Below are 12,798 nucleotides of genomic sequence, written 5' to 3' on the forward strand. Positions count from 1 at the left end.
GGCAAGGTAGAAAAATGTGAGCATTGTTCACAAATAAGGGGCTGGGATCTCTTGGAGTGACTTGAATCTCAGCATTTGATTGCTGCTGTGTGCAAGTTCAACAGTCAAGATAGTTCATGGGAAAATGAAATCAGTTGATTAGCAGAAGTTAGAGCTGATTAGAAGGCAGAAAATGACCTGTGACGGTCTCTCTTCTTAAAATTGACTTTATCTCAGTTTGGTGTCCGATGCTATTTGCAGTATTTTCCTTGGTGCTTGGTTGGAAGGGATTATCTAAGTGTTGATATTTCATAACTCCCCAAAGAGATCCTGTGAGTGATACAGTTTCCAAGGAACAATACAAAAACCTTTAGCCATCATTTCTCTAATAATGCTTTAAGAAGAACTTTGCTCTAAAAGAATATGATAGTTTTGTTATACTTTATACTTTTGGAAGGAGTGAGCAAAATTGGGAATAATTTTCTAAATAAAAAACCTATGTGGGGGGCAGTGGAGGCGAATTACCTTCTGAAGTCTCCACAGCTACGAAGCACCAGATTAGGGCTTCATTAAATCTGAGTGCTTGGTCAAATCTGAGTCCTTGTGTGCTTCGTGGGAGTGAATAATTGAGAAGTACACATACTTGGTGGCTTTTGGTGCTGCTTCCTTAAAAGGGGACTGGATGACCCTTGACTATTGTTGGCTAATGCTTACTGTCAATAACAGAAGGCAGCAGGAGTGCAAGATTCAGGGAAGTCCACTGGGGTCACTTGATGCTATAGACACATCACTGTGAGATCTTAGCGTGGTTACCTCATTTCACCTTCCAGGTTCTTAGTTCGCACATTTATAAAAGTAGGAGACTGGAGCAGATTGTGATCGCACTTGGGCTTTGGCTTCTTCCATGGCCATTTTTGCAGTCATTGCTAATCACTTAGGACACACATTCTCCCACTTAGTTACAGCCTTTCAATTCTTCTTATTCATCCTCTGGTCTCCAGGCACCCGCTTCTAATTACAGTTGGAAAATGGAATGAATTCTATTTTTCATTCTTCACCAGATGATTTCAGTGGTCCTTCTGAACTCTGAACATTTTCTGATTTTCTGAAATTCCCAAGTCTTTTGGCCAACCATCTCCCAACATCATTTTATTAGGGATGGTTTGAGTAGTGATGAATAGGTAGAGAAATCAAAGAAAATCCTTGGCAAAAAGTACTTGGCAGAAAAAAACAAAAACAAAAACAAAACACCCCAAGCAAGAACCAACTGCAAGGGCATGACAGAATGAGTTTTAACTGTCATCCTGTTTGTGAAGGACACCGTGTGGTTTTAACCATCTAAAGCTTTTTTAAGCCAGAGGTAGATAACCAAATTCAGATGGACAGTTCCCCCCAGGCTGTCAGAAGTATCTTTTAGGTGCGTCTCATCTGGGTCCCAGAGTTTCAGTTTAAGGACATTTTGAGTTTCTCAGCAAGGTAGATGGGCTCTTTTTTTTTTTTTTTTTATCTTCCCACCAAGGACAACTCATTTGCAAAGATTATATCGCACATGAATCGTACTAATAGAAAACTAGCAATTTGAAGAGGACAGAAACACACTTTGTCCACTGTCTTATAAAATGTTAACATTGAGTTATTTAATAATTATATGTGCGAGGTCTTACCAACTACATACGGAGTATTTGTTTTACTGTTTGCATCCCATGTTCCTGATCCTGTGGCTGTTACGAGTATGTCCTGCCTCAGCCAGAGGCGTGGCAGTGATGGTGCAGGTCGTGACCCCTCTCCCAGCGTGATTCTCAGTAATCAGCTTCTTCCTATTCGTGGCTTTTGCTTTTTGCATTCTCCCTCGGCACTGGTTTGTGGATGGGATAGAGTACAAAATGCTGAAGCTGGTTTTCTATTTCTTTTTCTTGATACTTCCTTCCCTAAATGCTGTTTTCACCTTCCAGGTTGTCCTTACAGTAGATGTGTTTTGTTTTGTTTTGTTTTTCCCTAACACCCAACCCCTGACCACTCCTGCCGAGGCACGTGCACGTGTTATGATGTGGTGATCCCCGTTAGCTGCTGGAGCTGGAATAGATGCGCTGGGAGCAAAGGATGTGCCTTCTCAGGCAGGCCTCCCCCATTCAGATGCAAATATCTTTTGGCATCTTGAAAAGAAGGATTAGCCCAGGTTGTGTCCTCCTGCAGCCTCCACACACCCTGTCCCCATCAGTCCAAAGCCTTCCTTCATTGTTTGCCTTCTGCAACTCTCAGTCTGGCAGCTCCTGAATGCCTCCATTGTCCAGACGTGCTGTCAGAAACCAAGAGTCTATTCTCAGGGTCGGGAGCTCTGTCCCTAGGAATCCAAGTAATAACTTAATAGCTTCTGGCCTCTACTGAGCACCCTCCAAACAAGGGCTTTGTGAGCTGCAAAGCACACAAATGGAGAGGACCATCATGGGGCTTCTTGTTCCCCAAATCAGGTGCCTCTCAGCCCACGTGTTTACTGAGAACCGAGGTTTTACAGAGCCCCCACCCCGAAAGAATTTGACACAAAGGGGCAAAAGTCAACAGCATCAGCTCTTCCAAGGGAGCTGGAGTCAGCATTAACTCTTGATACGTACGTTTGGAAACACACATGCACTTCACGTGCACGCGTGCGCACACACACACACACATACACACACACACACACACACACGGTGTGCTTTAATTCTAGGCCTCTCTTACAATTCCATTTGTCCAACTTCTGTTTTGGTTGTCGCCTACTATGACCACCGTTAGTCTGATAGTTCTTACTTGCTATGTAATTCTTCCTAACCAGCTGGGAAGGTTTGTTCGTTTCTGCCTCTGGATAACACCTGACTCAGTCAGATAAAGCAATTGGAAGCCCAGTTCTCTTCCTGTGAAGGAGGGATATCTAAACACGGCAGCCAGAGATTTGACTCTTCAGTCCAAACTGGGTCCTTTGATCTAAGCATTTTATGGCATTTGACTGAATGACATGGGTACTCAAAAGTATGCATACATGTGTTACTCTAAGAGCAGTTTGCTTTCTTGATGGATTCTGATATTGGATCAGAACCTAACCTATTTTTAAAAGTATTTATTCCCTCGTTACTATGAAAGCCTACTTTTCTTTTGGACTGCAAATGACTCACACTATGTTTTCTCCTTTTTTTTTTTTATTCATTTTAGGAAAGCATGCCTCAGACTCCTCCCTTTTCAGCAATGTTTGACAGCAGTGGTTACAACCGAAACCTCTATCAGTCTGCAGATGACAGCTGCGGAGGGTTGTATTACCACGACAACAACCTCCTCTCTGGGTCTCTGGAAGCACTCATCCAGCACTTAGTACCTAATGTGGATTACTATCCGGATGTAGGTATCGCTGTTACTGTGAAACACATCCTTGGTATTCTTCCGAAAAAATACACTGTAGCAGGCAGGGACCCTAGATAGTACTGAATTATATCTGGGTTGCCGAGAATTTTTCGAATAAGAAACTGCATATTGATTATTGAGTATTTTGAGATCAAAGTGAGGCTGGGTATGATCCAGGTTTTGATTATTGTCTGCAGTTTGGTTTCTATTCAGGGTTGGTACCACACTGTAGACAGTCAGATACCATGTAAATGAAGTATCTATCTGTAGCTTTAATCCATGCATATACCTTGGTCCTTGCATAGACATGCTAGAGGATGTTGGATACTCCCAGAACATGTAATGCCTTTTTGGTTTCCAGGCCCATCGCTATGCTGAGAAAAGTGAAGTTCATAGGCGGAAAAACTTCATAGAAAGGAGAACAAGAGTTATATTCAAGATGCAATTCTTTATAGATTGCTAATATTTTACTTTGATAGCCAACATTTATATAGATAACACTTTCTATCTCAGGAATCCATTTACATTTTCTCAGCCTTTATAGCAATTCCAGGAGGCCAGGGAGGAGAACACCGAAATTCAGAACATTGAGTAATCCACACACAGCCTCATCCCCTATCCGCAGTCAAACCTAGATTTTCTGTTTCTGGGCAAGCGGTGTTCCTGCCCCCACTCCCCCTTCCTTGTGCTACAGCTGCCCCTGTTACTCAACAACAGCTGATTGTTGATAAAGATTGCATGAAAATATCTAGACACTAGATTCATGTTTTTACAAATATAATAATGACCTTGGTGTGTGAAAGATAGTTTGTGCTTGCCACTGTAATTCACCATAGTGTTCCCTCTTGAGTTCTCTCTCTGTGTGTGACTTGTTACAGAGCATTTTGAAATATGTTGCCACACAGGGAAAACTTGTAATCAAAAGTAAAAGGAATCCGTTGTTCAGTCGTGTAAGTGTTTATGAGCTACTAAAGGCGCCTAAGGGGGGTAAAAAAAAAAGAAAAAAAAGAAAAAAAAACCCTGGAATTTTTCTTTTCACTGGGAGGCTGAAACTATTATAATAAATAAGCTCTACTTCATTACTGGCTTCTTGGGAGACAATGTAGTTAAAGAAAAGTATATAGTATGATATTGTGTTTTATCAAATTGCTTAGCTTTTGGGCAAGGAAATAGATCACTTGCAAGCTCACCTTTGAATGTTCTGGCACAAGCATACAAACACTACATTGTGCCACCCTGGATGCACTGGAGAGTTCTTGAGCTGATGTGGGTTGGTGGGGTTTTTTTTGGTTTCCATTGAGTTACCATAACATTTGGACCCAGAACAAGATTCTGTATGGGTGGTATATTTAAGTTAGATCTCTTTCTCTGCGCTGAAGTTCATTCCTCTTTACTAAAATGAGTTAGGTGTCCTGGTATACTGACTCCAGAGGCTGGACATGAAAATGTGCTTTGAATAATTTCGGTAGATAAATTTACCTTGTACTTCTGGGTTTTTTGGTGTGGTTGAAGGGAAGAGATACATCAGAAAGCAAAGGAAAAATCCATCGTCAGGTGTTTTACTGCTAAGCATTACTTTTGAAACGGTAGTATATTAACTTTGACCCAGAGAATTTAATGGATTAAGATGTATCATATATGGGAAAGATACTAGTTTCGCGGAGAATGTAACCGTGATGATTTTTTTTTTTCTCTCTTGCCACAGAGAACATACATATTTACCTTCCTACTCAGTTCTCGGTTATTTATGCATCCATACGAGTTAATGGCCAAGGTTTGCCACTTATGTGTTGAACACCAGAGACTAAGTGATCCTAATAGCGATAAGGTAATGATATATTTTGAACTTTACAGTTTTCTCTATTAGGATGCTTTCTCTTTTCTATTTCTATTAGGATTCGTAACTGTGTGGCTTAGATTTTGTGAAATTGGTTTCCTTATCCGCAGGCTGAGGGGCATGCATGGTATCATGGCTGTGCAAAGGGAATTGGGAATGGTATAAAGGACACAATATAGGGTAGGACGCCAGAATTATTAGTGTTCATTTGCATCTAAGATCTTTATTTCTCTACCATTCTTGGTCCTATTGAAACATTTCAGTATATAAAAATACTGCCATGTTAATACCCGGGAGAAAAGCCATCATAATGTGTTTGCTGGTCATTATGAGCAGTATGGTACAGTTTTTTTAAGATAAACTGTCATGCCCTTCATGTCAAACAAACAAACAAAACCCCACAATATAAATCTAATGCCATGGAAGAAGACCCCTAGATCCTGCCTTAAGTTGGTGGTACTTGGCATTGACTTAGGGGAGGGGGACTAGACTTCTTCTTTAACCCTAAAGACGTTGCACCAGAAGTTTACCAGTGAAACTGTTTGCAATTATGTGTTTGATGCAGTCCATGGTGATAGACATCACTCAATGAGATTTGCTTTTTCTCCCCAGAACCAGATAAGAAAAATTGCACCCAAAATCCTTCAACTCCTGACAGAATGGACGGAAACGTTTCCTTATGATTTTCGGGATGAAAGAATGATGAGAAACTTAAAAGATCTGGCTCACCGAATAGCCAGTGGCGAGGAGGTTGGTATCCTGTATCTAGCAAAACCACTCGAATTTCCAGGCCAAGCTTTGGTGGGAGCTGGTGCTGAATTATGCATCAGACTCTCCACTGCTTCCTTTCTGTGTTGCCTTTGGGCACGTCTTCGACATAGCACAGTGGTCTGTTTGGTGTGTCAAATGGAGATGATTGTACAATCCCACTTCAAAGGGACATCATCTGGAGTTTTATGTGATTAATTTGGAGGTATGTTCATGTCCCTTCATGCATAGGATTCACACTGCAAGTGTGTTTTAGTTTTACTTACACTTTTCTTCCTTCTAAAAAGATTTGACATAGCAAGTTAGACATAAACACAAATAGGTATAAAATAAATAACCTAGGAATATATTAACAGATAATAAGTTGTGTATTGATACATCATAAATAGAAATAGTTCGTAATGTGGAAGGAAGAAAACAAATAGGCTAATGTTGAGAAGCAGTGTAGTAGGACAGGACTGCTGTGATTTGAGTGTAAACTTCAAGTAAAAGAGAAATACAGTTGGTTATGAAATGTTCACTGTCAGAAAAGAGAGAGCATACTAATTTTTCAGGGCATTAAATTAAATGAAGTTTTAAAAACTTTATTTTTTTAAATGCCTATTTATTTTTGAGAGACAGAGCGTGAGCGGGGGTGGGGCCGAGAGAGAGGGAGACACATAATCCAAAGCAGGCTCCAGGCTCTGAGCTGTCAGCACATAGCCCGACGGGGGGCTTGAACTCACGGACCACGAGATCATGATCTGAGCTGAAGTTAGACGCTTAACCGACTGAGCCACCCAGGCGCCCTAAAAACTTTCTTATGGAGGAGTTTATATAGGGGGCATAGAATGAGATCAGGGAAACGGCTCCATATGGTTTTTATAACAAATGCTCCTCAATGAAAACTGAGGCTATAAGATTAATGTATAATTAGCAAAGGTCATTCTTTGGGAGAGGAGAAGACAAAGAGAAAAAAATACAAGTCTTCTGGTGCCCGGAAGCAGATTCAAGGCTAGCACCTAGGATAGGTAGAAAAAGAAAGTAAGTAAGGTTCTTGGATAATCTTTCATAAATATCACTACCCTCAATTGAGCCTTTGATAAGAGCTAACTCGCTGTGAAAGATTCAAGGTGATCCTCTTTGAAGCAAGCCTGCAGGGCTGATATTTTGTGTTGAGGCTTGTTGGGCAAGGATGTCTTTGTAGTTTCTGTGCTGCCAGTGAGCTCCTGGGAACAAGTGACCTAGGCACAGACACCACACTTCTGCCTAGGAAAAGACTGACAAAGCATTTGGCAGTTGCAGAGATGTCTTGTTTCATTTGTCTTAAAATGCATTTTTCCATTACAAATGACCTTCCTTGAGAACTCATTCTTTCAGTGGTATGCTATAAAGATCACGTAACATGATACCCTGTCTGTTCTCTCTACTTCGGGGTGAATCTATTTTAATACCATTTCCCCCAACTTAAAAAATTATATAAGATTTGCAGTTGACAAATTTGTACTTGCTTCCCTGCAGTTATGCCCTCATGAAAATGGAATTAACCCTTTTACCCTTCCCTTATGACATTATAATTGAACCCTGGTGCTCAAGACAGCCATGATTTATTCCTGTAAGGCTGAACGAGTGGTTTCCTGAGTTGTTTTGCAAGTTATGACTGTTACCATCATTTTGCCGGTTTGCATGTAACAGGTTCTAGCAAGGTATGAATTGGTAGGTCCTTCACTCACAAAGGCAAAAGTTAACAAGTTAACTATCACCGGGCAGTTTTGTAGTAAATCTTACATTAGTGGGGTTATCTGTTGGGTTGCTAGGCAGAATCAATCCTGGCTCAGTAAACTTAGCTTATGACAAGATGCTCAAAAGATTAGTGGCATCGTAAGGACTTTTTCTTGTATGAATGCTGAGTCCTGAGTTAGTGCTTTATTTTAGCTAAGTTGTATTTAGGTACTTAACTTGATAGGTCAGTCAACTTACCTTCCCTCTACTGCGTTTTTAAAAAGTAGAAATGGTTGCTTGATCCTCTCCAAAGGAAAACCTTAAAAATCTTCTTCAGATAAGGAGTCAGTGTTCTGAGAACTCCAGATGAGTGGCCTTTTGTTTTTCTCATCATGGTAGTCCGTGAGGGAGATCATTTCTATCAGTGTTGGCCAGATTGGATCCAGTCTTTTTTTTTTTTTTTTTTTTTAAACAGGATCAAGGCACTCAGGGGTCGGGTGGGACCAAAAAGGGCCAAACAGCCTTCTAACCTGGCTTCTTATCAGCACTCCTACGTTAATAGCAAATCCATGATAAACCTTGAGATTTTCCCATGGTTTTGAGTGTGAAAAGAGGAGACAGGAAGCTAAACCAAATCAAACCAAGGAATTGATTAACCTGGGGTTGAGCAGACCAGTGCCACCTGCCTTGGTCAGGTTGGGTTTTACAGTGACCTGTTGTTCCTGTGGCTACTTGAGGCCAGTGTTCTGAATCAGGTCCACACTTGGCAGCTGGCTGATGTGAGTATGCTTTGGCAAGTTCCCTAAATTCCTTGCTTCTTCTTCATTTCTATAAATCATGGAGGTAACTGCCCTGTGTTAATGTCCCTGTCAGCTCAAAAATTCTGTGATAGATGCTCTTTCCTCAGGTCTTTGCTTGGGAGGCCACATGTCTGTTATGTGCTTAAGTGTCCGTCCTCAGAGAGACCTACCCTCACCACCCCAACCACCATCCCCCTCAACCCCTCTCATTACTGGCTTTCACCACTGTTTTCTCCATAACACTCTGTGACTAGTAATTACTTCATTTTTTTTTATGCCTTGTTTTTTCTGACTCCTTGCTGTGCCCCCTTGGTTTGTCCTAGCTCAGTGCCTGGCATTTAATAGGTATTCAGTAGTGTTTGAATGAATGAATGAATGAATGAAGAGATGAACGAACAGACTAACCAGTTACTGGAATAGGAAAAAAAAAATATTTCCCTCCCCAGGAAGGAGTGTGGACTTGGGTTGAGACTTGTTGCTTCTTGCCTGGGACTTTAGGGATTTTTTTTGGCAGTCAGTGAATCCAGGTGTGCCCTATATATAATTTTGTCGGGTTCTGCTGAATCTGCTAGGACACTTCTGCATAATTTGGCTTAATATGTTTCCCCCTGGGGATTTGCCCAAAATGAAGTGGTTTATTAGGACTTGCCTGCAAGAAACATGAAATGGAGCTAATGATTGAATTACATGACAAATGGCTATAGTGGGTAAAATGCAATTTTCTCTTCCTTAAGGGGCTGGTCTTTATTCTATCTTTATTTGCCAGGTAATTACTGTCACTGGCATTTGAAGTTATAAAAAAGAATAAGTGCATATTTAGCAATTCATGACTCAGTAAGGAAGCATGCTTAACAACACAAAGCTTGGAATGGAATCAAATGGCAGCAGGAAACTTAAAAGATGTCATACATACACACTCTATTTCTCTGCGTGTCTCTCTGTCTCTCTCACACACAGCTCTACCCTATAGCCTGTCATATATGTTTTCCCCTTACAGTTTGCTGTTTTTTGCTCACTAGCTGAATCCTTGACTATATATCCCTCTACTTCTCCCCCCCCCCCAAAAAAAAACACTTTTTAAAGTGTAAAATAAGAATCTTTCACCAGATATGCTAGTAGAACATTGATTCTGAATCTTTGCTACATATCAGAATCACTGGGAACATTTATTATGATATTGGGACAGGGGACTAAAGAAACCATTTTGAGTTCATAGATTTTTAATGTAACTCATGATTATGAAAGTAGAAGGGCAAGGGACATAAGGACAAGGGATTTATTATATTTTTGTTTTGTTTTTATTGATTGTTTTTATTGAGGTATAATTGACATATAACATTAGTTTCAGATGTACAACATCATGATTCGATATTTGTGTATTTTGTGAAATGATCACATTCTGTCTAATTGACACCCATCAGCACACATAGTTACAGAATTTATTTTTCCTTGTAATGAGAACTTTAAGATTCATTCTCTAAGCAACTTTTTTAAAAAATGTTTGTTTTTGAGAGAGAGACAGAGTGTGAACGGGGGAGGAGCAGAGAAAGAGAGAGACACAGAATTTGAAGCAGGATCCAGGCTCTGAGCTGTCAGCACAGAGCCCGATGAGGGGCGTGAGCTCACGCACCGTGAGATCATGACCTGAGCTGAAGTCAGACATTTAACCGTCTGAGCCACCCAGGTGTCCCTCTGAGCAACTTTTAAATGTGCAGTGCAGTATTATTAACTACAGTCACATGCTGTAATTAACACCCCTAGGACTTACTTATTTTATAACTAGAAGTTTGTATCTTTTGGCCACCTTCACCCATTTGCCCCTACTTCACCTCTCATGAGGGATATAAAGTAGCCCTTGATTCAACCTTGAACTGCTTCCGATTCCAAAGAAAAAGGCATTTTCTTCGAGTGACAAGCATATTACCAAATAGATAGCATCTTCTAAACTGGTAACCATAATGCTGTGTGGAAGATAGGTTTTTTGAAGGTTCAATTTTTTGAACACTCAGGGATTTCATTAATGATTTAGGGTGTCCTGTGAATGTAGAGAGAAAAAAAAAGGTCATCTAGTGGACCAGTTTAAGGAACTGAGTGGAATATACACCAGACAAGCAGAGAAGAAGAAAAGAAAAAGAAGGCTGTGCATGCTTTTTGGCCTTGCCTGAATAAGAATCGATCATTTCCAGATGCATTTGTAATTGTCCTTAAGTATGCAAATACCTATTCATCTGAGTTTTTGTGACTTTTGCTCTGGTAAACCAAATTGCCTTTGTAAAATAATATGGCTCTTATACTTGTAGGTGAGATGCCATTCAGTTTTCAAATAATTAATTTCAGAAAGTAACATTGTAGTACCTTTTAAAAAAGGACTAAGCATGGAGCATGATAACCATAGGCCTTTCTAACATCTAAATTCCCTGTCCTACTTTGGAGGTGTTAAGGACCGCGTTAGCATATGTACCTTTCTCTGGTAATTTACCTTCAAGGATGCTTGTCATTTGTTTGGCAATTTGGGGCTAGAAAAGGAAGAATAAAAGAAGTCCATAACTTACATCATGATAATAGTACCTTAGGATGGATAGATTGTGAAGTTATTTCTTTGACTTAATGAGTGTTTGAAAATCAAGAGAATGACGTTTATCTCTAATCGTGCATTGTTTTAAAAACCAGTTCCTCTTAAGTGTTGTGGCAGTAGCTAGCGTGATGCAGTAGCAAACAAGGTGGCTGAGGGTAATAGCGGGGGAGGGGGACTGCTACGTGGAAGACTTGGGTCGTGAACATTAGCACTGACTCACGAATGCAAAAGAAATGGACATGAGTCAAATGGAGGTCAGATACGAAAAATGAGTATCCACTTCCTAGTAATCCATGTTACACGTGGAAGTCAAGAAGGTGGTTGGGGGGTGAGTGGGAAGTAATGGTACTCTCTGTCAGGTTGCTGTCTGTGCTCCTAGACTAATGAGATTGGTCATGATAGGAGTGCAGAAATCAGGAAGGTGACCGTAAAGAAAAAGTGTTAGGAAAAGGATGCTCTGAGTCGAGATCAATGTATTTTAACCAAAAGTAAGCAATACATTCCTGTGCCAGCCCAGAGAGCATTTAGTCGTATACAGTCGCTAATCTAAGACATCACTGTGGGGCTTTCATAGCCTCGCCTAAATTGTACTTTCAAGAGCAGCCTGAGAGAAGAACTAAATCTTACAGGTCTGAAAAGATTTAGTTACATGTCTCTCGTAAACTGTTAGAGCTGGGCCGAAGCCTCCTGTAACTGGCCTGGTGGCTGTCCAACATCCAGGGAAAAACACTTAAGTACAGAGGCTCTGAGTTTGCACAGTGGTGAAAATAGACGTGCAGAACAGGGATGTAATCCTTTGCTTGTTCCCTGACAGACATACAGGAAGAATGTCCAGCAGATGATCCAGTGTCTGATCCGCAAACTTGCCACACTCAGCCAGTACGAGGAAGTCCTGGCAAAAATCAGCTCCACATCTACAGATCGGCTCACGGTTCTCAAGACCAAACCACAGTCCATACAGAGGGACATCATTACTGTCTGCAGCGACCCTTACACCTTGGCCCAGCAGCTGACTCACATAGAGCTGGTAAGGTCGTTGTCTACCCTGCCCTTTGCGACCGCAGATCTGGTTTGCTGTGGCAACCACACAAGTTGTTTGTCAGCGGTAATGTCATAGGAGAGGCTAGAATAATGCAAATGGGAAATAATCTGTGAAGTAGCTGGAATATGTGTGGCTTAGACATTTGAGATGAATGTTTCTGACTTTCTGGGAATTCACTTTAAAATAAATACTAAGCAAGACTGAAGAGTTTATTGAACTTCCTCATCTTCCCCCTCTACTTTTCCATAACCTGCTCAGCCTTTCACTATCTTGCATAGCACTGACCTAAGAAAATTGTCTCTGCTCAGATCTTGAAGATGATGACAACATTTAGGGTTAAAGGCTCATTTTACAAGCTGCATAAAAAGTGGGGGCGGTGCCAAAAGTCAACACAAAGAGTTGACAGTACATTTCTTCTTGTTTCCTTTAATACTGTTGACCTGTTGGTTTTGTGTTTCAGGAAAGGCTCAGTTATATTGGGCCAGAAGAATTTGTTCAGGCGTTTGTACAGAAGGACCCTTTGGATAATGACAAGGTAATCAGTCTACCCAGAGGTCAGCCCTGAAATTAGAAATGGAATTTCTTAGTCTGTAATAGTGGGTACAAGAGGCAGTAATTGGAACTATTTTGTCTTAGGTTTTAAAATCAGAAGGTTTTTTTTTTTCTTTTCAGGCCACCTGGGTGGCTCAGTTGGTTAAGCATCCAACTTTTGATTTCGGCTCAGGTC

At 40.8% G+C, this 12,798-nt stretch overlaps 1 protein-coding gene across 5 annotated transcripts in view; it reads left to right on the forward strand.

Annotated features, from left to right (window-relative positions):
- Positions 1-12,798, forward strand: part of RASGEF1B (RasGEF domain family member 1B) — a 562,649-nt gene that overhangs the window by 533,038 nt on the left and 16,813 nt on the right. For all 5 annotated transcript variants that reach the window (XM_043572372.1, XM_043572373.1, XM_043572374.1 and 2 more), the window contains 5 exons: positions 3,163-3,345; positions 5,054-5,176; positions 5,798-5,935; positions 11,844-12,056; positions 12,532-12,606. In XM_043572372.1, coding sequence (XP_043428307.1) covers positions 3,163-3,345; positions 5,054-5,176; positions 5,798-5,935; positions 11,844-12,056; positions 12,532-12,606 — 732 coding nt within the window. The remainder of the gene's footprint in view (positions 1-3,162; positions 3,346-5,053; positions 5,177-5,797; positions 5,936-11,843; positions 12,057-12,531; positions 12,607-12,798) is intronic.

The sequence above is a fragment of the Prionailurus bengalensis genome, chromosome B1, assembly GCF_016509475.1.
Source record: "Prionailurus bengalensis isolate Pbe53 chromosome B1, Fcat_Pben_1.1_paternal_pri, whole genome shotgun sequence".
Classification (NCBI taxonomy): Eukaryota; Metazoa; Chordata; class Mammalia; order Carnivora; family Felidae; genus Prionailurus; species Prionailurus bengalensis.